The sequence below is a fragment of the Leptinotarsa decemlineata genome, unplaced genomic scaffold (assembly GCF_025532065.1).
Source record: "Leptinotarsa decemlineata unplaced genomic scaffold, Ldec_3_MD MMD2_tig00004028, whole genome shotgun sequence".
NCBI classification, from domain to species: domain Eukaryota; kingdom Metazoa; phylum Arthropoda; class Insecta; order Coleoptera; family Chrysomelidae; genus Leptinotarsa; species Leptinotarsa decemlineata.
Genome location: NW_027412601.1, coordinates 27,215 through 53,909, shown reverse-complemented (window position 1 = coordinate 53,909; position 26,695 = coordinate 27,215). Strand labels below are relative to the sequence as shown.

The 26,695-nt window shown below is 35.0% G+C and overlaps 2 protein-coding genes and 1 long non-coding RNA gene across 3 annotated transcripts; 2 read left to right on the top strand and 1 right to left on the bottom strand.

Moving 5' to 3' along the window:
- Positions 1-63: 63 nt before the first annotated feature.
- LOC111515567 (uncharacterized) lies at positions 64-9,571 on the top strand. The gene is made up of 4 exons (XM_023171789.2): positions 64-270; positions 347-421; positions 5,929-6,092; positions 9,390-9,571. Exons 1-4 carry the CDS (start codon positions 93-95, stop codon positions 9,405-9,407), a joined length of 435 nt encoding a protein of 144 aa, XP_023027557.2. The 5' UTR covers positions 64-92; the 3' UTR covers positions 9,408-9,571.
- A 7,828-nt stretch (positions 9,572-17,399) lies between these two features.
- Positions 17,400-25,323, top strand: LOC141483730 (uncharacterized). The gene is made up of 4 exons (XM_074178530.1): positions 17,400-17,641; positions 22,507-22,581; positions 23,288-23,500; positions 25,059-25,323. The coding sequence occupies exons 1-4, from the start codon at positions 17,455-17,457 to the stop codon at positions 25,193-25,195; spliced, it is 612 nt and encodes a 203-aa protein (XP_074034631.1). The 5' UTR covers positions 17,400-17,454; the 3' UTR covers positions 25,196-25,323.
- LOC141483732 (uncharacterized) lies at positions 24,340-25,893 on the bottom strand. Its single transcript, XR_012466257.1, has 2 exons — positions 25,757-25,893; positions 24,340-24,654 (listed from the first exon to the last, which is right to left on the bottom strand). It is a non-coding gene; the product is annotated as an uncharacterized lncRNA (long non-coding RNA).
- Positions 25,894-26,695: the final 802 nt, after the last annotated feature.

The following is a 26,695-nucleotide window of genomic DNA, read 5'->3' as shown; positions in this document are numbered from 1 at the left end:
CCAGATATTGCTTATCCTCCCTTTTATCTTATCACAAACTTATTGAAATATGCATCGAAATGGATTTTATTTTCAAATATTCCGGTGGTTTTATGATACAAAAAGCTCTACGTAAACAATTCCTTTTACACCAAATCCCCGTTTCCTTTCTGATTCTCATTTCTCCTCTCGCTCTAAATATGCATGCCTATAATATAGCATATGTTAGTATCGTTATTCCATTTATTATTTTTGTCGCTTGCCTCCGTGCAAAACAACGACAAAATCAAAGTGAGTGTTTTTTAATTTTCTAATAATTGTGACGAGAAGTTGTTAATAAAAAATCGTTATTGGTTATATTTTTCAGGAAAACAACTAAGGGCATTGATAGCAGCGCAGAATAGGCCGAATGCTGTATATGTCGTAACACATCAAGCAACAGGTGAGTCGCCAAAACTGTTTGTAGTATATTCCCTTGTTTTCAGAGATCTGTTGGAAAAATGAGGAGAATTTTCATCTTTCTCAAAAAGTAGGTAGGTATTCATTCATTCATCAATTTCTATTTCGTCTCTCTCAAAGTAGCCCCCTGTACATATATTACACTTGTACAAGCGTGTTTTTTTATCTGCAAAGCAGTTCTGATATGCACTTTTTGGTATGTCCTTGATTCGGTTTTTACCTACCCAATCGTCGTCCTTTCAGCAAAATGTCGTCCTTCCATGAGCCTCTTCAATAATAAGAAAAGTATACTTCGTTGTCCCGTCTTCCGTGATTTAATTATTCAAAAACGATTTGAATGAATTGTCGCTTCTAATTGGATTTTTCTTCTTCTCTTTTTTATGGTCTTCGCTTCCTTTCAGCACAGTAAACCAGTCTCCTCCTATTGCATAACAGATAACCTCTGCATGCATGCAAAGGTTGTGATATTAGGATTGAAACTAATAAATTTGGGATAAGGAGTGGATGTGGGTGTCCCCCCCCCCTCGCTATTGTAATTTAATATGGTTATTCTCCATGAATTTGCATATAATTTTTATTATGCTAGTATTTACTTCCCAGGACTGTAGACATGTTCAGAGAAGCTGTCATTCCTTTCTGTATAAATTGATTCTTATATATATATATATATATATATATATATATATATATATATATATATATATATATATATATATATATATATATCATTTACTGGACTATAGTAAAACCAATAATGATTGAGAGTAAAGCGCGTTGCCATATCTAAATTTTACGTTACCAGTTTATAGCAGAATCAAAATATAGTAAGCAGTAGAGTTGTAGGTTGTGGCAAATTATAGATAATACACAATACTAGTACGATTAAAAGGTATTATTTATGACAAAAATCAGTAATGAGCTTGTAATGAGTAATACTTATACATTTCCTGATTACTGATCAGTTGAAAATTCATTATTTTCTGTATAGTGTTAGATATTTATTACAACTAGTGGCAACGCTGTACGCAACGATATTTCTGTCTTTGTCACTTTACCGTAACTTCCATCTCATCGTTGCAGTCCTCACTAATGTACTTGCAGCCATGAGCGTATCATTGGTTTGTGAATTATACAGTGTGAATTGTACGTTTTACAGTTAAGTTAGTCAACAATCGACGTGTTGTGATAACAATTGGTGAAAATAATAGTGCTAATAAGTGTTTAAGCGTTACATAATTATATTTCTACACCGTTCTCAAACTACTCAAAAAATGGGAGACATGGTCGGGCCTTCCACGTCGAAAAAGGTAAAACGGTCGGAGTCTCGGTCAGTAAGAGAAAAACAAATGGTACTGCGAGTATTTCACTGTCTTGAAAGAGATCATCAGCCACCAAAAGATGACTTTGTGCATATGTGCTGTAATTCTACGTGTGTACCTCCGAATAACCAACCGGGCATTTCTACATCATTAAGTTCCACAATTACAAAAAATAAATTAGTTGATATGTGCTCTGATTATACCGGTGTACCAAAATCATCGATTTACAAAATACTAAGAGAAGCAGAAATTCATGGGGACGTACAAACGCCAAAAACTAGTAGCGGACGAAAATAAATCACAGTTGATGAAGAAGCCAAAACTAGTATACGCAGAACTATTCACAGTTTCTTTTTCAGAAATGATCTGCCCACACTACAAACAGTTCTGGAGGCAGTTAGCGATCATGAATTGGTCCCAAAAATGGGTAAAGAAACTTTTAGGAAACTTGTACACGAAATGAAATTTACGTACGGAAAAGCTGACAGGAAAAGCATTCTCATTGAACGTCAAGAAATAATAGCATGGAGAAGAAACTATCTAAGAAATATTGATGAATTTCGGAAGCTCAAAAAAAAATTGTACTTCATGGACGAGACATGGGTTAACCAAGGACATACGGTCAAAAAAGTATGGCAGGATGGTAATATAACAAGTGCACGACAAGCCTTTATTGAAGGTTTGTCAGTTGGGTTAAAACAGCCATCTGGAAAAGGTAGTCATCTGATAGTTACGCATATAGGAAGCGACAGTGGATTTTTACCAAAGAGATGAATGCGGAGGTGTTTGAAAAATGGTTTGAAGGCGTCATTCAACTTGTGGAACCTGGGTCTGTCATCGTCATGGACAATGCCCCATACCATAGTCGACATTTAGAACCATTACCGAAACAATCATGGAAAAAAGCAGCCATTCAAGAATGGTTAATTAATAAGACCATCCAATATAACAAAGATAGTTTAAAGGCAGAACTACTTCAGCTAACAAAATTACACACAGACAAATATAAAAAATTCGCTGTGGATAAAATGGCGTTAAGTCGTAGAATTACAGCTTTAAGGTTACCACCATACCGCTGCGAATTAAACCCAATAGAATTAATCTGGGCGCAAGTAAAAGGATATGTGGCACGAGAAAACAGAACATTTAAATTAGTGGACGTGCAACATCACCTACAAGAAGCTATTCGAACTGTTTCTGCAGAAGACTGGAAGAAATGCATGCAGCATATTTTAAAAGAAGAGCAAGAAATGTGGGACGTAGACAACCGTATTGAACATAATATTGAACCAATCATAATTCACTTTGATGATAGCGGTAGCAACAGTGACGAAGTTACTCGAAAGCTTGAGAATAGTAGTTCACTTATCAATTGCTGCAACCCAATAGTGAAAAAAAGTTGACGAACAACAGAAATACCTAGGTTGACAAAGGACGAGTAGTAGTATGTGGTACTATAGATAATGTATTAGATAATGAATTAGGAGGGAAAACATGAATATTGTAAACGAAAATATTAATCAAGAGCTGGCAGATACTATAGAAAATGTACTAGATAAAATACTTGGTGAGTGAACGCTACTAATAATAATAGAACCAAGTGAATGCGAAGAGATAGACAGTGAAAGTGTTTATAATGACAAAAACAATGAAAACACAATCAACGAATCTAGTAGCACCTCTATAGGTGATTCAGATTCTGAGATGAAATTTTTGATTGAAGATAAAATATCTAAAAAAGGCAGAAAAATAATGAAGTCTTAGAAATTGAATTACAATTAGCATTAGCAGTAAGTTAGTTTTGTGAAAACAGGGATGTTATGAGAACACACCTAGGTTGACGAACAACAGAGATATCTAGGTTGACAACGGACGAATAGTAGTATGTGGTACCAAGATGATGTATCTTGTTTTATAATATTAAAATAGTTTATTTAGATACAGTGGTGTATGATTAATACTAAGAATATAACACTCGGTATAGATTACCAAGTTTGTAAGAGTAATTGTTACACATTGATCATGAAACATTGGAAATCACAGTTATTTTTATGTTCTAAATAATCCATCAAACCAAGATATCAGTTCAATGCATTAGGTAATACAATAATAATTTTCATAGATTATCGTTATCGTTGACGTCAACGTTAACGTTGATGAAATCGGATTCAACAGAGACCTCGTTCATCATGAATGTACGATGTATAAGTTTTCAGTGTATCCATTAGATAGGAAGCTGACGTGGACATTTGTGCCCCTGTCTACTAAAACAGAAGAGATCAATCAGAAAATATGCGTACTCCACATCTCTCAACTTGAACACATCAAGTACCAGTTGTAGCCCGCAGCTTCGCTCGCGTAGAATTTGGTTTATCACATTACATTTCGTGACAGATCGTTTTGAACAAATGGCTACAATATTTTTTTATTAAACCAAAACTTCAGGTTTTCAACTTCAAAACTGAAGAAATTCAATACAGCCTTTGAACCCCCTTGGGGGGTGGAAGGTCGTGATCCCTTTTTTGACGCTAGCCACCGTATTCACCAGATTTGATCCCCTGCGACTTTCTTCTGTTTTCCAGTTTGAAGAGACTCTTGGAAGACAGCGTATTGCGTATTTTTTGTACATACCTCGTATACAGCAATATAACGATCTCTAGTAGCCTCCAGCATATATTCGAACCTCGTTTTCAGACTCATACTTTGCTTGAATTTTCCGGAGTTACTGAATAATTTGTTTACCAACACCCAATGTGGTTTTTGACCAAATCACTCTACTGCTCTCGCTGTCGTGAATGTCGTGAAAGACATAGTATCTACATTGGAGGATGGGATGTAAGCGGCTATCACCTTGTGTGACCTTTCCAAAGCTTTTGATTGCGTATCACATGATAATATTGCTTGAAAAATAAAACTACTACGGGGTTAGGGGGTACCACTCCATCTGATACAATCCTATTTGAAAAACCGCCTTCAAGCGATAAGTATTGGAAATGAACATGGTGTTCCTCAAGGGTCAATATTAGGACCTTATTGTTTATAGTATACACTAACGACTTAAGTAAGTATATGGTTCCGGTGAAAACTTATTCGTTTGCAGATGATACGACGTTCATATTTTTTGGCAAACTGAGATCTGATCTGCACATAATTAAAGAAGACTTAGATAATGGATCCGAAAACTAATTTGCAGCCAATAAACTCAAACTTTATTATGAAAAATAACAGTATCTTTATCTTTCGTCTATTAATGCCATAGAAACTCATTCTGTAAATTTACTACTGTAACTCTGGATAGTGATCTATCGTGGAAACCTCATATTACCAAATTGAGATGTAAACTATGCAGTGCTCTGTTTGTCCAACGACAACTTCAAAATATAACCAATTTAAATTCACTCACTCAGAACAACATATTTTTCTCTATTTCATGTTACGCTACTATTCTTTGGGGTGATTCATCGGATTCTCTCTCAATTTTTCGTTTACAGAAAAAAGCTGCTAGGATCTTGTCCTGTGTCAGCTATCTGGACACTGCCAACCTCTCTTTATTAAACACAGAGTAATGCCCTTACCGTGTTTGTACATTCTCCAAGTTCTAACAGAGATTCACAAAAACTCCTCCATGTTCACCAAGCTATTGGACATCCATTGCTATGCTACCAGAAAAGCAGATAACGTGAGATCAAACAGGTTCCGCCTAACCAAATCTAAGAAAAATTCACTAAATTATTATCTCTACAATATATTACCATCGAAATTGAAATCATTAGGTATACATTCATTCAAAATAAGGATAAAAAACTTACTTTTGACGCATTGTTTTTATTCCACAAAGGGATACATTGAACATTTCAGACTTTGTAGGGAATAAAATTCGTCTCGTTCAATTTTCCAATTTTATGTTACTTTCTATGGTTTTTTTAACTATTGTTTCTTTTTTTAATATTATTTTGAAAAATTACATTATATTACACTATAGTTTGTATTTTAACAACTATTATTTTACGGTATTGTCTTTTTTTTCCTTAATATGACATGCTACAAACAAGCATGTATTGTAAATATTGTAGTCAAATAAATATATTCTATTCTATTCTTTACTTCATTTTGCTTTTGAATGCAAATACAAATTTCTAATGGAAGATCTAAAATAAAAATAACTTTTCAGGAGGAAATGGGATAAACAGCCCTCAAGTCGTTGCACCCCCCCATGACACGAGATATGTTCAGAGACCACCACCTTACATTCACTCAAATACGAATGCACAGACTATGAGTTTTGAGAATCCAAATTTTCGTCCCAGCTACCAAGTGTCTGTTAATCAAGAAATGGTAAGTGTGGTTCGAGCTTTTGAAACCTGTTGAAAGCGATGAATCAAACCAAACTTTCAAAAAGCCCTCGATGAAATAGACCATTATGTTCTTCTCAGCAAATTGACAAAACTGGGACTCTCTAACCGACTGCTTACTCTAATTGAATCATATTTAGTTAACAGAAAACAATTCGTCGAATACGAATCTTTCAAATCGGCTCAGTATGTAGTTACATCTGGGGTACCACAAGGTTCTAATGTTGGACCTCTTTTATTTTCAATTTTTATTATTGACTTGGCAACCTCTTTGAATATTCCTAGCCTACTATTTGCAGACGACCAGAAACTATATTAGAAAATCGACGACATTACTGACTGCCAATGTGTACAACATGAATTAGATGTAATCAAACTTTGGTATAATAATAATCGTCTACAGCTGAACGTAGCCAAATGTAAAATAATATCATTTATAACAAAAAAGCGAACTTTAAAGTACGATTATTCAATCAACAATACTACAATCAACCGCGTACATGAGATAAAATTACAATATTGAAATTAACCTGACGTTTTATACTACCAAAAAGACACTTAGCCAGTAATGTATTTGGATCACCCCATGGTTGTTAGGGGTGGAAAACGCAACCCCTCAAATTTATTTCCAATATAACTTTTTGTCTTATTATCTGTTTTCCATTTAAAAATTCATTTCCGATAGCCTGTTTCATTCTAAACAAAAAATGTCTCTTGGGTTTTTTGCCCAAAATAAACCAGTCCGCAGCAAAAAAAAAATACGAACAACTACAGAGACACATCGTCATAAATGCAAACTGGATTTATTGTTATTTTGTAGTTAGTACCTGCATTAAACGATTAAAGGGTAATGAACCAAACTAATTTATTAATAACAAAACACACAACATGTAGAAATCATAGTAAATGTTCAATATGTCTACCTTCAGACATTACGCATGCGTCTAGACGTCGGCGAATTGAGCCACGTATTCGCTCAAATATTCCTGGAGTCTCTCTGATTACCCTGCACGCATCGATGATGCGGTTTCTTAGGTCCTTTACATCGCGAACAGGAGTTCGATAAACCAAATGCTGTAAATGGCCCCAAATAGAGAAATTGAGAGTATTGAGATCCGGGGATCGAGCGGGCCAGTTTTGTGGTCCTCCTCGACCTATCCACTGATTTGCATATGTTTCAGTTAAATGCTGACGTGCTACTTGACTAAAATGAGCGGGAGCCCCATCATGCATAAAAAACATATCCCTTCTGACGCCCAAAGGAACTTCCTCCAGCAGTACTGGATGCACTTCTCTTAAAAATTGAACGTATGCCTCATCATTTGATCGAGGAGTTAGAAAATGAGGCCCAATTAAATTATCCCCAATAAATCGTTGAGAGCAAATTGTTCTTGATGGTTACTTTCGACAATAGCGTGAGATTTTCATCAGCCCATATGTGGTAATCATGAAAATTAATAATCTTGTCCCGAGAAAAGCTACATTCGTCTGTGAAAAGCGACCTACTAGTAGTTGTTCCTAAAATAATTTTTTGCTGCGAAATCGTAAACAAATAATAAGGAAAAAAGTTACATTGGGAATAAGTTTTAGGGGTTGCGTTTTCCACCCCTTACAACCATGGGGTGAACCAAATGAATTTCTGGCTAAGTGTCTTTTTGGTAGTACAAAACGTCAGGTTAATTTCAATTTTGTAACTTTTTAGTGCTTGTGAAAAATTGTTATACAAATTTTATGTACCCCCTTTAAGGGGCTGTATCTTATCAAGGGATGCTCCAATGAAGTTTCTTTATACGAAAGACCTTTTTTCGATGAGGAATCACCTCCTTGAATGTTTTGAACTTATTTAGTTACACCCTGTATACTCGATTTTTCATTCTTCTTTTGAAATTCTACGTATACGAATATTTCATATATACTTTGTTTTAGCATTTACTTTTATACATTTCTATATTCCATTATTTTTAATATTTATTCCATATATACTCTGTAATAATAGCATTTTCTGTAAATGGGTACTCATGTTGGAAATAAATCGTTTTTTTTATTATTATCTGTTTCATAAGCCTTTCAATCCATCGAACTTGTTATTGTTGACAACCAGAGTCCAAACACAACGCGTTTAGGATTCACAGCAGAAAGCGTTGTTTCAATCTGCCATACTACTGCCGTACAGTGAAAGCTGCAGTGAAAGATAGAAGACGAATCTTGTCGGTGGTCCACCCTTGGCTTTGCAACTAACTGTCTTTAGAAGCTTCATTTATCTTTAACATTAGATGACTGAGTTCTCTGTCGACCCCATAGATCAAATTATCTACAAGAACAATTCGTTCCGGCCAATCTCAACTCACCTACACTGTAGTTAATGTACTGACACCTATCAGAAAACAACTACTCCCCTGGCTAACACCACGAAGGGCGTTGGATTATATCCGACAGGTGTCAGTGCAGGATTCTTCACTGAAGTTATTCCTGCGTATGCTGTTGGCGATACAACTGCCGAAATCGAGTTTCAATTATTGGAACACACTTGCAGACCGGTTTCGGACTGTTTGGCCACTCGCCAGTGCAACGTAGTGTCTATCATCAACATAAAGTCCATGATTTCCTATAATTGAAAATCGAATTTTTTCGGAGTAGCTTTCCTCGAACAAGAACAATTTAAGGTTATTCTTACAAATCTGAAGCCGTCCCTGACCGATATGTCGGCCAGCGAACAAACACATGACATCACCGCGAAAGGAATGCAGTCGACAACCGCCGATTAAAGTCTAGTTGATTACCGAAACGACTATAGATTCTATAATGATCGTTACCGATATATGAGGCCGGCTTCACGTCCCAAGAGGGCAGTTGATTTCAGCAAGTGAAGCCGTTAAACAAGGAATTCAAATAATGGAAATAAATTAAGCGTTAGTTGCTAAGTGTTGTAAATGAATGTAAATGAATTATTTCATGATAGTGAAATCTTGTTGGAAATAAATTTGTTTAGGACAGTTACAGTTTACAGTATGTTTGGGGGCGGAGGGAAAATGTTATCGACTTGACTAACACTTTATCCTAAATTTTTGAAAAATTCTATTCATAAGCTTCTATTCATACTTATTTTCTATATGATAAGCAACAAGCTACATACGTGGACATTTCAAATTGTGATGAATTCATTTCCAGGGGGTTGTGAAAAATATATTCTCATTTTTTTTTTAACTGCATGCCTGTCATATGTAAATTTTCCTGCCGCTAACGTCCATATATTGACCTTTTCATTTCCTTTCTGTTTCAGGTAATCCATGCAATATAAACCGGCCACAATACAGGGCACTGGAATCCCTCCAAAGACCTCCCCTTATAATTAATTTTCTCATAATTGAACTAAACAACATTGTACAACTATTCATTGTGCAACTATCCATTTGTACGTGAATATAATCATTACGGGAATAATAATAGTAATAATGATGATAATCTTTATTCATTCCTTCAGCATGATGTAGAATACGTCACAAATAAAAACCATCTGTTGGTAGACTAGTTTACAATCAACAATATTGAAATATCACTATTTAATAAATTTGTACCTACACATATACATAAAAACATCTATACAATTTATATTCATATATATGAGCAAACACATTTTCATTTTGCAACAAGAAAAATAGGTACTACAGTGATATTTATCTTGCAACAAATTTTTAATTTTGATTTGAAGAAGTTTTTATTCCGTTGCTCTCTTGGGTTTGCGGGAAGATGATTGAAAAACTTTATACCTGTATATGAGGGCCTTTTTTCGTAAAATGATAAGGTGTGTGCAGGAATTCTGATGAGGTCTCCATTTCTAGTGGGGTAATTATGACACTGAGAACCTGTTTAATACATCTCAACAAGGTGCAGAAATAGCATCATACATTTGAAAACATGAATACATGGAACTGTTAGTTCTATATTTTTGAAATTATGTTCAACAGGACTCTGTTTCAGTCTGAAAAGAGTCGAATAATGTTGATGCTATATAATTTGTGGGAGTAGATTAGAGTATTTTGATGATTTGATTATTATTGAAAATATTTTTTATTTGCAATATAAAATACTAACCCGTGTTCACTTTTTTACTAATTGCATCAATACTATTTTCCCAACTCATTTCACTATCTATACAGGGCCTTCAAACGAAAAATTGACCCCCTCCTAAGTCAGAAATAGACGTATAATCGAAGATTTCAAAGAACACTTCAATTTTTATATCTAGGGTGACTCATACCGAAACTTCACCCCCTGCGGTCAGCAACTACCCCCCCCCTATTTTTTTTAATGCCATGGGGGTTGAGCGATACATCATTTGAAAAGTTTGAAATTGATTCATTCGTTATTGAGACATTAAATATTGAACGTTTTATTTAAGAAAAAAAAACAAAATTTGCTGTCGCTTATTTCATTGAGGGAATAATAATAACGTTCATTGTGCAAAAACAAGTTTTATACACAAAGGGAAAAGGGTTAGCCGGATGCTATCTTCCACCCGTCCCATAATTAAGAAAAAAAAAGCATACAGTAAGATTATAAGTAACAGTTACAATAGACACAAAAATAATATAAAAAAAAACTATTATGGAGATAATAATATAAAAGATTACAATCATTTTTGAACATCTAAGAAATGTATTTTCAAAGTTTTTTCGAATTGATATATAGACAAATGAATATACGGTAATAAATTATTTAGATACTTCAGTCCAAAGTAAGAAAAACATCCCTCAAATTTGGTGGTAACATGATATGGAATGGTAAATGTTAAATTGATCAGATCGCTTACTAATTAATCTGAACAAGTAATTACGAGTTTTGCTTTCCAATAGTTTATATAAGAATACAGATATGAGATAACGAATTCTAAACTCAATATTCAGCTGATCTAATTTCAATAAATATGGAGTTACATGATCACGGTAGTTTATGCAGCACACAAATCTCATACAAGCATTTTGTATGCGTTGAAGTTTGTGTTTATTATAGTCTGGCAAGAAGTGTAATACACTAAGCAGCAATACTCAATATGGGGATAAATCAATGATTGAACTAATTTCAGTTTTGTTTCTTGAAAAAGCTGGAACTTGAACTTGTATAAGGATTTCAGTTTAAAAGAGCAAGTTTTGTAAATGTGTTTAACGTGCTCGTTGAACGAGAGGGTGTTATCGATATATACACCTAAATTTTTTGCTGAATTCACCCAGTCAATCGGTTGATTGTCAAGAAAAAGATGGAAATTTGTTTCAACTTCATTTTCTTGTAAGTCAGATCCCAAACATAGGTCTACTGTTTTATTTGGATTTTTTCGAAGGACATGATTTTTGGAAAATAGAAGTGTATTTTCTAAATCTAAGTTCATCCTGGTGATAGCATGATAAATAGATTGACTTTTCAGATATAATTGAAAATCATCAGCATATAAATGTACGTCGCACTGGGATAACGTGGCAGGAAAGTCAAAAATGAAAAGAGAAAACATTAATGGACCTAGAATGTTACCTTGTGGTACACCAGAAAAAGTTTCCTGAAGAGATGAGCATAATTGATCATTATCCAGTATAACCCGTTGGGCCCTTTCTGTGAGATAGCTTCTCACCCAATCTAAAGAACTGCATTCAAACCTAATGTATTTTAGTTTACTCAGCAATAGTTTGAAGTTTACCAGATCGAAAGCTTTGCTTTGATCAAGCATAACCAAAAATGAGACCATCGATTTGTCCCGAGAAGTAGTGATATCATTGATAACCTTCAACAGAGCAGTGTTGGTACCGTGTTTCTGTCGGAATCCAGATTGCACTTCTAGAAGTATGTTAGCTGTATCCAAATATACTTTGATTTGTTGTGTTATTATTTTTTCAAAAATTTTGAGAATGCTGGTAAAATACGTATTGGACGTAACTCGTTGAAACAGGTGGGTATAGGTATTTTGGAAGTGGGTAAAATATTAGCAATTTTCCAAAGATCAGGAAAAATGCCTTGCCTCAGAGACTCATTAAAAATATGTTTTACTGCAATGTGGAATAATAAATGAAATCATTTTAATATTTATATTATCGATACCGAGAGCATTTGATTTTATTTTATTGATAGCTCCAAAATATCCTCATTGGATATTTCCATAAACGAGAAACCTGCATTGATATTGAATCTGTTATTACTATAAAATAAAAAGGTATCAGTGTTAATTGTAGAATTTCCAGTAACATTAAGAAAAAAGTTATTAATTTCTTCTGGATTACGCAGTTCTTGCGGCAACAAAAGTAATATCAATGGCAACACAATCAACAGATAAAGTGTTCAAAATGACCTCCATCTAGTTCCATACAGTTCCATACTTTCGAAAGCGTGCCTTACATTATTGAAGATGCCAGAGTAGATACTTGGCCACTGTCACTTCTTCACGAATTATTATTCAGACATCCTTGTTCACTATGTTCCAACATGGTTTATTCTATAATGAAGGAAGAATAGAAATTGTTGCAACCTATTATCATAATAATGAATGTGCTAAAGCTGCTGCAAGAGTTTATAACACGAATCATCCAGACCACAACGTGAGCCATCAATACGTTAAACAGTTAATGGATAAGTTTTGAACTTCAGGTTCTGTTCACGACAGAAAACATGGAGTATCCCGTCCTGTCAGAATTGACGGAGTTGAAGTTGCAGTTTTAGGACATGTACAAATGGATAATCGATAATCTATCAGACGAGTAGTTAGAGCGTTTGGTGTATCAGCTACAAGTGGTTATCGGATTTTGAAAGCCTACAAATTCCATCCTTTTAAAATAAGGCTAGTTCAGGAATTGAACGAAGATGATCCTGATCGTCGACTTCAGTTTTCTGAGGTGTTCAGCGGAAAATTGACCAATATCCCAAACCTATCATACAATACATGTACCCCAATACATGCCATCATATAATACATCATACAATACATGATGTTTGGATAAGACAGTTTCTGCACGAATGTTTTCCAATGTATTAGATCGGCAGAAGGGGTCCAGTGGAGTATTAGAATTCAGAAACAACTGGGATACTTTAAAAGATACTGATATTTCTCCATTCCGCAACCTTACATCTTCATTTTCATCTATGATATACTACTTTGAATTACCAAGTCCCTGATTGTGATAACAGGTGATCTATATAAATTCAAACCGAAAGCCCATCGACTAGCAAGTCTCGTGATTTTCTTGGCAGATCTTATATTTCAAGTACAACAGTGTCAACGACCTGTAGAAACCTGCTTCAAGCCAGTTTCAAAAATTTATGTTCACTTCAACAAGTTTCTAACGTCTTCAAAAACCAGAGGGGGATACTGGAATTTATGAAAGGGCCTATGAGGACTGTAAGCAAATATATATTGGTCAGATTGGATGAGCCACCAACACCCGCTTCAAAGATCGCAATATATGATACCAAACTTGAATAGCAAATTGTGGCACGATAACTGTGAACAATGACAGTTCCAAATAGACCATTGTTTACTCTTTACTCACTTAAAATTAGCGGGAAATTTCCAGTTGAGTTATTGATGAATGACAGATAGTAAATATTTGAGTCATCCTGGTAGATATGAATACGCGAAAATTGTTCAGAAGTTAGAATAGTTCATATCCCACTGACGCCAACTTCCACCTTGAAATCGTCATGCCTTGTATCAGGTATCAGATAGGTATGAACTTTCTGAACGTAGATGACAAAGTTCGATTATTACAAAAGACGTATATGTGTTTGGTTTATACTGCTGATATCAAACAAAGCTGAGATTGCACATTTGGGTCGATTCAAAACAAATCAGGCCAAATCTATATTAATCAGATATTAATAATTGATTTTTCATGTATATTTCGAATAATATTGATTATATCGTCGAACCCCCACTCACGTGGAGACAAAATGAAAATATTATTTCTGACGAAAACATCCAAATATTTCGTAAGCGATCCAAGGTGAAATTACTTCCTGAAAAGGAACATACACAGTGTGTTCCTCTGAAAACTCCAGAAATAACGATTCAGTAAAAAAACTACAGAATGGAATTAAAGTTCAAGATAAAAAATTGTTGGTAATAATGATCTACGTGGTGGAGTGATTGGAAAATGTATGTACATATGAACTCAAATTCACGGAGCACGTCACGTCAAAGTTGAGAATTGGCTATGCTAATTTGAAAATGATCTACCCCCAGAGAAAATTTCTAAATCAAAGCACGAAGAAAGGACTATGTGATTCAATTGTTCTCTCACACATGAACTTCTGTGATAGTATACAGCGTGACTCACGGTCGATGGTAGGTTAGACGTTTCTGGAAAACGCAAAGCATGATTTTTCTGAAAATTTCACCTCTTACATTTCCTTACCTGTTCTATCGATCTAAAATATTTTCAGCATTGCGGCGTTGCCACTTCCATCAAAAAGTCCTAGCAACTTTATTTTTTTAAATAGAACACCCCGTTGGTATTTTAATACTTTTTTGTTAATAATGTCCTATACCTATCTCTATCTGTTTTCGAGATAAAAAATAAATTGTGCTAAATATGGTCCAAAACATAGCCTTAATTAAAATTAAGTATATCAGTACTCTCAATTCATGAAACTTTGATATTTTGATGATAGTTTGGACAAACTCGAAATATTCAAATAACACCAAGAAATCGACTCCATATCATACAGAACGTGCTAAAATTACTATTATTTCCATTGTGCATAAAAGTAGTCAAAAATTCATTTTTTCAAATGAAACCCCCTGTATATTACTCGGTAAATTGAAAAAGATGGTGAAAAATGCTTCAAGATGATATATCATGTCCCTATACCTAAATCGTCAAGTTTTCTTAATAAAGCCGTTTTTGTGGAAAAAATAGTTATTCACGATTTACCAACAAGTGTTGAAAGTGGCATTTTATTTTGTGAGTGGGGATTATTGCAAAACGAGCGTCAGCAAGTGGAGCAAACTCACGAGCAAAATAAAATCGTTTTGCGAAATCACTGTGGCCGTAAACAAGCAAGTCGTCGTTGTGGAAGGATAGTGCTGACAAATTATAGAAATTGCGAAACTCACGGCTGCCGATATTATTCTTGTTTAAGATCAATTTTGCTACAAAAGCAGCAATGCCATTTTTTGTTTAAATCAAATTCAAGTCGTCACCTTGAAGTTGGAGATTGACATCATTAAATAATTTATACAGGTCTGTCAAGTCAGTTACCTCTTGATAACCAGCAATCGGTTGAAATCGTTGCGTAAACGTAAGCGAAACATAAGTGGAACCACCTATTGGTGTGACACCCAAGTCAACTTGCCAAGCTATATATCAATATTAATACGGTCAGAGCGTCTCAACTGAGGTATTTCAGGTACTTTAGGTAAATTTGTCTGTATAAAGAGGCAGACGACAGGATGATAAGTTTAGTTTGAGGAGTGCCTAGAAGATGACAGTACTATAAACTGTGGAAAGCGCTCGCAGATAATTAATAGAAGATATACAGCTTCAAATCCTTTTTGTAAAATTTTAATATTGAAATAATGAAAATAAAGGAAAATTAGTTGCATATATATATATATATATATATATATATATATATATATATATATATATATATATATATATATATATATATATATATATATATATGTGTTGTTGTTCTTCCGGGTGTTCATCCGTTGGGTACTATTCGATAGTCGACGTTTCGCCATCATCTCAGATGGCATTATCAAGACGAGTTACTGCTTCGCTTCGAGAGGTGTAACTGATGTTAGGTTCTTCTTGTGGTTTTTCATATGGTTTCGCTTGCGTAAGTTGTATGGATTTGTTACCTGTTTTCCTACCTGACGGTTGTTGATGGCCTTTGGTAGTTCTCCTACCTGTTTTTCTACCTGAGGGTTGTGAATGTCTTCTGGCGGTTCTCCTACCTGCGATGGTTCATTATCAATTTGTGGTTGTCTTTGGTGGTTGTTTTTAATTATTGATTTCCAAATCTGTCTTTCCACCATCAACAAAGGACATATTAGGAGATGAATGTAATATTAATAATCTATTAGCTTTCCTCAGAAATACCAATTTGTTGCATACTTTCTTAAGTTTCTTTCCATGAACAAGTCGATAATGACCCTATAGGTCGATGCGACTGTAAATAAATAAATAAATAATAAAAAACAATAACATTAATATATTTAGTTCTCAACTGGCAGTTTTCATAATATTCGAAATATAATAATCTTAGTCGATTACCATTTACTTAGATATATTCATTTTCCCTCTGGGCCTCAACAGCACCTGATCTCGTATCAGAAAGCTGACAATAGGCCAATTAATCTGTATATCACAAAATATATGTATTATCATACTGGTCATGTAATTGTGAATTCGGAATAATAATTATATTATTAATATTATTATATATCTGCACGGAACAGGAGTCCATCCAGTTCGACAACTGTTACTATGTACCGCACGAGGGAACACCAACATTCTGCTATAAATACTCAAAAACAATCTTTTTCTTGAACGAAACACAAGCAAAACAGAAAAATCTTCAAGGCGCGATTCACGTTAGATTTGAATAGCTGGAGATTCAATTCATTTAGAAAAACGTTCTTAGGAAGTTCATTCCACATAAATACAATTCTCCATATGAAAGAGTTCGCAAACATTGAAGTTCATGGTGTACTGAGTTGAACCTCAAAACGATGAGCAGCCATCGATGAGCAGAATTATCTGTCCTGACATTATTATATCCAGTTCGGAGACATTTATCTTTTTGGAGAAAACCGATGCCTGGGTTTTTGTCACCCCAACTCGAAATCACTTTTAGATCTTAATTAAGATGTGCAACCTCCTGCTGCCGGTGAAGATGTCCTTCCGTAGCCGATGTTTTGGAATCCAAATGGAATGACGAGACAAGTGTGCTGTCGTCAGCAAAGCAATATATTGGATTCTTGGTTTTTTCCAATAAGCCGTTGATACACAATAAAAAGAGGGTTGGAAACAATATGGATCCCTGAGGAAACTATTATAGTGCAAATCTCACAGTAATTTTTTCCAGTCGACAAACTGGCATAAAGTTTCATAAAAATGAAGACTAGAGGCGACTGTAACCTTTCAACCAACGTGAAATTAATACACTTTGTATACCGTTTCAGGAGTACCTACGAGAACGAGTAAATACGAACTTCAGTACCCCTCCCATTCCAATCTGTTTCGAGACTCACTCTATCTTATCTCAAGGCATCTTGAGATATTTATCCCATTATACTGAGATGAAAATTGATTTCTTGATTCAATCTCGTTGTATGGTTACTGTGGAAAGAAGTGAAAATGCTGAAGACGCATGAAATAGGGCTAAAAAAGTTTTCTTTTTTACTCCCAAAGTCTCACGATCCCCCTTCACATAATCCAAACAATCACAAAAAAGAGTCTAGTGGTGAACACCTTTTGTTTCTCCTGTTTCTGCTTCCTGTGCTAATCGTCATCGTTATATTCGCAGCAAAAATGAGGCGACGAAGTGAGTATTCAATGATAATAATAATGTGGATTTTATTGTTGGTCCTAAAAAAAACAACTGAACAAACGGCATGATTCAATCTTTGCAACTTCAATCCTGGCAGAGTTTGCTCTTCTATCAAACGCATAATACTATTATTATTGGTTTTGCTAAATATATCTGATTGACTGAAGGCTATCAGTTGCGTATTACAGATACTCGTATTTTGAAACCTCAGTTACTTTGGCAATAAAGTTCAGCAATATTTCGTATTTTCTATTCTCTTTCCCGAAACAGTGAAAAATGTATTTTGAAGGCATCATGAATATTTGAAATGACGGAAACTATAGAAAATAGTAAAAACTGAACGAAAAATCCGAGCAGGGGGCGGTATACTTCTGTCAACATTTTAATCAGATACCCTGCCACCTTCATATTTTGTTATAGTGTTAACAAAAGGAAACGAAGAAATATAGCAGTGACGAAATCAAAAAACCGGCCGTCGGAGGCGGTACAAATTTACCAATATTTTTAATAGAGTCTCTGCCACTTTCATATTTCGTTATAGTGGTGACAACTGGAATAAAAAATATGTCAGCAGTGAAATCAAAAAACCGACCGTCGGGGGCGGTACAGATCCAGCAATATCTTTATTAGAGATTGTGCCTCCTTCATATTTTGGTATAGTGTTAAGAATGGAAATAAAGAAATAAGTCAGAGGTGAAATAAAAAAACCGACCGTCGGGGGCGGTACAGATCCAGCAAAATCTTTATTAGAGACTCTGCCACCTTCATATTTTGGTATAGTGCTAAGAAATGGAAATGAAGAAATATGTCAGATGTGAAATCAAAAAACCGGCCGTCGGGCGGTACAGGTCCAGCAATATTTTTATTAGAGACTCTGCCACCCTTCATATTTTGGTATAGTGTTAAGAAATGGAAATGAAGAAATATGTCAGGTTTGAAATCAAAAAACCGGCCGTCGGGGGCGGTACAGATTCAGCAATATTTTTATTAGAGACTCTGCCACCTTCATATTTTGGTATATTGCTAAGAAATGGAAATGAAGGAATATGTCAGGTGTGAAATCAAAAAACCGGCCGTCGGGGGCGGTACAGATCCAGCAATATTTTTATTAGAGAACCTGCCACCTTCATATTTTGGAATGGTGTTAAGAAATGGAAATAAAGATATATGGCCGAGGTGAAATAAAAAACCGGCCGTCGGGGGCGGTACAGATCCAGCAATATTTTTATTAGAGACTCTGCCACCTTCATATTTTGGTATAGTGTTAAGAAATGAAAATGAAGAAATATGTCAGGTGTGAAATTAAAAAACCGGCCGTCAGGGGCGGTACAGATCCAGCAATATTTTTATTAGAGACCCTGACGCCGGTTTTTTGAATTCACACCTGACATATTTCTTCATTTCCATTTCTTAGCACTATACCAAAATATGAAGAAGGCACAGTCTCTAATAAAAATATTGCTGGATCTGTACCGCCCCTGACGGCCGGTTTTTTGATTTCACACCTGACATATTTCTTCATTTCCATTTCTTAACACTATACCAAAATATGAAGGTGGCAGGGTCTCTAATGAAAATATTGCTGGATCTGTACCGCCCCTGACGGCCGGTTTTTTGATTTCACACCTGACATATTTCTTCATTTCCATTTCTTAGCACTATACCAAAATATGAAGGTGGCAGAGTCTCTAATAAAAATATTGCTGGATCTGTACCGCCCCCGACGGCCGGTTTTTTGATTTCAAACCTGACATATTTCTTCATTTCCATTTCTTAACACTATACCAAAATATGAAGGTGGCAGAGTCTCTAATAAAAATATTGCTGGATCTGTACCGCCCCTGACGGCCGGTTTTTTGATTTCACACCTGACATATTTCTTCATTTCCATTTCTTAGCACTATACCAAAATATGAAGGTGGCAGAGTCTCTAATAAAAATATTGCTGGACCTGTACCGCCCCCGCCGGTTTTTTGATTTCACATCTGACATATTTCTTCATTTCCATTTCTTAACACTTTTCCAAAACATGAAGGTGGCAGAATCTCTAATAAAGATTTTGCTGGATCTGTACCGCCCCCGACGGTCGGTTTTTTTATTTCACCTCTGACTTATTTCTTTATTTCCATTTCTCACCACTATACCAAAATATGAAGGAGGCAGAATCTCTAATAAAGATATTGCTGGATCTGTACCGCCCCCGACGGTCGGTTTTTTGATTTCACTGCTGACATATTTTTTTATTTCCAGTTGTCACCACTATAACGAAATATGAAAGTGGCAGAGACTCTATTAAAAATATTGGTAAATTTGTACCGCCTCCGACGGCCGGTTTTTTGATTTCGTCACTGCTATATTTCTTCGTTTCCTTTTGTTAACACTATAACAAAATATGAACGTGGTAGGGTGTCTGATTAAAATGTTGACAGAAGTATACCGCCCCTGCTCGGATTTTTCGTTCAGTTTTCACTATTTTCTATAGTTTCCGTCATTTCAAATATTCATGATGCCTTCAAAATACATTTTTCACTGTTTCGGGAAAGAGAATAGAAATACGAAATATTGCTGAACTTTATTGCCAAAGTACCTGAGGTTATTTTGAATAATTTATAGGACCTACTACTGTAAACGTAAAATAAATATTTTTTACAGACCGTGAAAAATTAAAAGTAATCGTCGATTTAACTAGATTCAATAGGATTTCAAAACAGATGTTTTTGTGTTGATGTACCAGTGGGCAATAATAATAATAATGTTTATTATCAAAAAAAGTGGCGAATACGGGAAGGAAAATGCTGTCAAACTGTGAAAATGAACCTGAAAGATCACTGAAGCTTCAGCTAGTGATTATTAATATGGTGCAGCGTTTTTTGAGAAGCTTGGAGTTAGTGAAACCACACACTATCAAGCCGAAGACTTGGAAACTCTCTTTCTTCCTATTGATTACTTGCAAATTTATTTCGTTTGATTTGTTCCGCCTTATCTTACACTGGAATGTATAACAAACTTACGATAATGCATCAAATTGTTTGGAAACAATTGTTTTGACGACTAGTGAGAAGGGGAAGTACAATTACACGACTATATCAAATATTCAATAATCGAATCTGATGAAATAAATGCTCAAGGTTGATTGCCTAGGCCATCCAATTGATTATTGATAATGCAAATTTGATTTATCAGAGATTTACTTGGCGATCTTTTGAAGGACTTATCTGTACGTGCACTTACGATAACAATCGATTTAATTAACAAGCTTGAAACTGAATTTAGAACCTGTTAACCACCTCGATAGATCAATCTGAAATTTCACAAGCATGTTTACTTCTCGTGACAGCCAAGATTATTTGCTGTTTCCCAAGGTTTGCAGGGTTTTGACCTGAAGTGTCGTCTGCAGCTGAGCCAGACATTGTCAGATGCGATGCAGAATGGTCGGAGAGATCTAGCTTGATAGGTTTGCGGTAATCCATTCATGGGTGCATTGCAGCCCCTTATTGAGGTACTGGAGGTGATGTTCCGTGATCCTATCCTGCTTCTGTATGGATCCAAGCGTTCGAGATGTCGGGGCTCGCGGTCCTTCCAACAGGCACTATAGTATCCGATTCTAGCCTTGGAGGGCACCAAGGCAGACGTTTGAGGTGTCGGACCCCGGATGGATGGAGCTATTAGTATCCGAGCTTAGGATCCCGACTTGCCATTTCCAGGGACCAAATTCCCAACTGATTTGGCAGGTTAGCGGGGGCAGGTGTGCGACGCGAGCACTCTCTGGCGAAAGACGAGCTTAGTTAACGTACGAACGTTCGGTCGAACGCTGTCGATGGCCCTGTCTCTTGGTTAGCCACACTAAGTAGATGTAAGGAGGCAGCTCCGGGTTTGGTGAAGCGAGAGGAAGTCCTGCGAAATCCTGTTGGTGTGGGCGAGGGGCGGTACCCGCAAGGATTTCCCGAAAATCCACCCCACCACGTCCAATCGCATCCAACGCCAGGGTGCGTCTGGGGGGCCTCCATTACATACCATATAGTATATGACATGTGACGGTAAAATGACAGATTACCACTAATAAGCAACGTACAAACTTAAAATTCCCTAGGATTTTTTATTTTCGTCCATATCAACTTTAATACTTCGATTCATATAGATAGATAGATAGATAGTTTCGTTTATTTAACTACGTTACATAATGTTTGTAGCAGGTCATATAACAGTCAAATTCTTACAAATTCTAAACAAATTTTTAGATATTAAAAAAACAAAAATATAAAATATAAATCAATAATAAACATAGCATAAACATACAATTTTAAAAAAAGGCTAACAATGTCGTAAATCTGCAACAAGAATTCTATACTGAGATTAACAACAAGCTTTCCCTTCTTATATATTATTATCATACACAACTATAATGATGTCAAAAATCATTTTGTAAATATTTTTGCAAACTGTTAAACATTTAGATTTCAAATATTGTTTCATTGTGATTTTGGACTGATAAAATTAAGACTTCTTAATCTTGACGGAATTTTATTATATAAATTTAAGTTTAAAGAATTAATTTTGGATGTTGTCAAACGAAATTTGGGTATTTTCAATAAGTCGCCAGATCTGGTGTTATATTCATGGTTATGAGAGTGTTTCATAATTATGTTGTAGGTGTGTTTGACAAACAAACTAAACAGAAAATCGTGATTTCCGTGTAATTCAATGTTCGTGTTCGAAAATAGTTGTTTCGGATAAATTTATATCTACACATCTTTCTGAAGGGCTTTCATTGATATATTCAATGTATTTTGGAGATTTTCATTTTTTATATATCAAGAGATGAGTGGAATGTGTGAATAGAACAATGTAACATTTTTCAGGAAAAAGAGAAAGACGGAAATTTCTACAATCCTTGCGAGAGCCATATGTATTCGTCATAGCAGAATCATCAAAAAGTAAGTTCTTTCAATCCTAAACAAAATGTTTCAATCTTAGAAGTAACATCCTCAGAATGTACAGAAATTTCAGAAAACCAGCTGGTTTTAAACTTGTTATATAACTATCTTATTATTCAGCACCTCTCCAGTGTTGATAAAACATACTTTTGCGAATGAACGAAAATAACAATACAACAACAAACGTAATGACCAAAAAAATTAAATTGAATTTAGAACAACAGAAAGTTTTTTGAGCAGTAAGATTATTAGATCTTCAGGCAATTAACCTGACTGGGAATGTGAAAAAAATAGATTTTTTTGTAGTACAGTTTGTTTAGTTTTTATCTAAATAGTCACTTCAGTAGAGTTTTCATTGAAATCGGTGGTAGTGCGCCCGACTCACGATCGAAAGACTGTGGGTTCGATTCCTACCTCTCGACCAGATAATTTTTTCTCGAAAGAATTTATCTGGTTGAAGCTGGGATGATTCTGCAACCATGTTAGGAATCACACGTTAAAAGGTAAGACCTCATTAGTCCTTAGCTCGCACAAGTTTCTCAACTTCTGAGAGTTGTCGTTCGTATGGGGGCGACAGCTGATTAACGGAAAAATAGATTTTTTAAACAGATTGTGTCCCAGAAATAATCGATTAATTTTAGTAAGTTCAGTTTATTATTGTAGTCAATACAGTGATTTTGGATAACATCACCAACATATTTTTCAGCAATAACTCAGGCAAATGTTACTAATAGAACTATAAATAACATTGGGGAAAGAAAAACCGACAGCATAGTATCCCAGTCAAATGAGAATGAAAACGTGGCAGTAGCTCATAATTCTCTTTATGATAACTTCCTCTTCTTACCACCACCAGTTTATAGAAACCAGAGGAATCCTGTCCGTTTAATTCCATTTACTCAGTTGCCGCCTGACTTTGGTGAGTAGCGAATTTTCAATTTATTCAATTATATTTTGCGCCACTCAAAGATCTTCGTCACATAAAAAACACTGTCCAAACCAATGAACTGAACAAGTAGTATATAACGTAGATCAAGTTTACACGAGCATATAACATCCTCTCCCTGGGAAGTACCTATTAACATTTACACAGATCAAGAGAAAATACATATACATTGAGTAACACTTCACAGAAAATTCTTCTTCTTCTTCTTCTCTTTTTATGTTCTTTGCTTCCCTTCGGCTTAGTAAACCATGATAGAAAATAGTTTAAGTATCGAGTAAAGCGAAGTATTTCGCGGAAAAAGGTTGGCAGCACTAGCTGGTTTATTTTCAATGGTGACAGTTGACGTGTCAAAACTGATAGAAGGCGTGTGAGAATACTCTTCAATCCAGGGTTTCTATATACGGACATTGTTTCAGTGTAGACTGTCGTTTTCAAATGTTTCAAAATTTAACAGGATAAATAAAAATGTAGATTCGTAATTTTAAACGTCAAAAAGTAACATTTTGCTACTAAACTACCGCGGAGAACAACACTGTTACCGAATAAACCACAGTCCATATTTGATAGGTATAGGTTTCACTTTGAGCACATCTATTTTCTCTGAGTTGACTACTCTATATATTTGTCATTAGTGTCAGGTGTCGAGCTGATTTTTCACGACGTTATTTCAACTCAATATTCAGATAACTAAATGATAAAGTGAATATAAGGAAAACAGCAAATGAAACTTAAAAATGGGCGATATGAACATCAACTGCATGAGACAACTGACGTTATTGGCAGTGTAGCCAACACAGAAAAAATATATGATCTCTAAACAAAATTTTATTTAATATGGGATGATAAAATAAATACAAAGAAAGCGATTTTCAAACAGCAAAATGGACAATATGAACATCAAGTATATATGATAGGTGACATCAATAACAAATACACAGGCTAGTCAACTTGAAAAAATACAAGTGCTCCAAACCATCATTATACGGCATTTGGCTTATAAGTTATCAGAAAGCTGAGTTGTTTTTTCTTCGAAATGGAAAACTATCTTGGTTTATTATTCTGCTTACAAACCTTTGTTCAACTGTATAAAGAGTACATTGAAAATCTCTCCTGATAAATTTTCATACCTGAAAAAAATCATATATTCTTCAAAATGCAATGAGTGATTGAGGAAAATCATGTGTGAAACATGCTGATAATATATGTATCCACTTATAGAGTGAATCATCAGTAATATTTCCTAAAACACGGGAATGAGTAGATGAAATTTTGTGTGAGATCATCACATTTTGAAGACAAAACGAACTTGAACATTGTTTGACTGAATATGTTGTTGTTCAGTAAATACAGGGGGCTACCTAAATCTTCCTTTTGAACCATGCTTTTGGCTTCGGAGCCTTTGACATTGTTAGTTGATTCATGATGCCCCGTTATTTGTAATTGATAGCTCGTTTTTATTTTCTGATGACTCATGAGTCCACATTGAACTATTTGATCACATCTCAATTGAAGTTTTTAATTTTATTTTCAGATTTCTCGTCTAAAGAAATTGAAGTGAGGAGCGATTTCATTATCCTGAAGGAAATGAAACCCCCTTCAAAAGAATCTGTAAAACCTCCATCATATAAAGAAGCTGTGAAAAATTTGAGAAGGAAAATACGAAAATAGTTTTTAGCAGAATAGTTTGGAATAAATGTGTGCAAAAAGGCTCAGGGAGATAGAAAATGTATGACTGAGTTACGTGGAAGGGTGTTACGATTTGAATAATTAGCTAATAAAATGTCACTAGAATATAACTATTTGTATTGAAACTACTTCTTTCCAAAGTTTTCTCATTTATAATTTACGAAACTTGTTCGGACAAATAAAAAGTGTTTTAAATAATCCCCTTCATAGAGTAAAGATGTTATCAAGATATTGATCACATCAAGTTTAGATTGCCATCATTGTGATATAGTAATAGAAATTAAATATTTAAAGAAAAAACTGTTTTTTTAAACTCTTTTTTATAAATATATTTCTTCGTGAATTAACTTTTTCTCCAATAAATTCCACCAAGAAGTACAGTTTCACCAAAATTAATAGTGACTTCTGGGATATTCTTCAATATTTTTGACACAATTTTTTTAGTACAAAAAATTCAATATGGAGTTCTCAAAAAAATCATATCTACCAAAAGATGAGGTGTTGCCGTTTTATACGGTTTGGAATTCATGTTATCAAAAGTACCTTCAAAATTGCTAATGCTCCTTGCTACTTCGTTTTCAATAATCAGTCCACTCTTGAGAAATGCCAATAATACCGTCTCAACGTTGTTCGCAACTTTACCCTATCTTACTCACAGGTAATCTTCAAACCATCGTGATATATTTTAATGCGTTGCAGCGATACTTTGCGACATAAGTGGACTGTTGAAAAACTAGGGGTAATATTCAAATTTCGCGGGCTACCATCGTACAAAACATTTAACAGTTCATGAAAAGTGTTATTCCCGCTCGAAATAAATTAATAAACAGATTAAGTTGATAAAAATAACATTTGACAGAAAACACTTCTTCTTCTCTTTTTTTATGGCCTTTGCTTTCCTTCGGCGCAGTAGACCATGACAGAAAATTGCTTGAGTACCAAGCAAAGCGGAGTATTTCGCGGCAAAAGGTTGGAAACACTAGCTGATTTATTTTCAATGGTGAAAGTTGACGTACCAAAACTGATATAAATACGTCAACGACGATGCAGATTTGCTTAAAAGAGCCATTAATGGTAAAATATGGGAATATGGCTATGACATCAAAAAAAATTAAATTATTCCAATGGAAGATCCCAGGAAGCCAAGACAAAAAAAAGGAATGCCAAGTTCGATCAAATTTCAAAGTTATGCTCACTGTTTTCATCAATTACCGTGGCCTAGTACTTCAGGAGTTCTTGCCACATGATCGTACGGTCAATAAAGAGTTAACGAATTAAGAGGAGAAAGCAAAAAATATTATGTTGATAGTCAGTCAATATGGCTTTCAAGCCTCTAAAAGCACAAATGATGCAATGTTTGCTTTTTTAGAAGAACTTTACCTTCGACTGAATATTGGTGAGGCTGCAGTGGTAGTATTTTGTTATCTGACTGTGTTGATCACAAAATATTGCTTCAAATACTTGAATTCTACAGATTTAGAG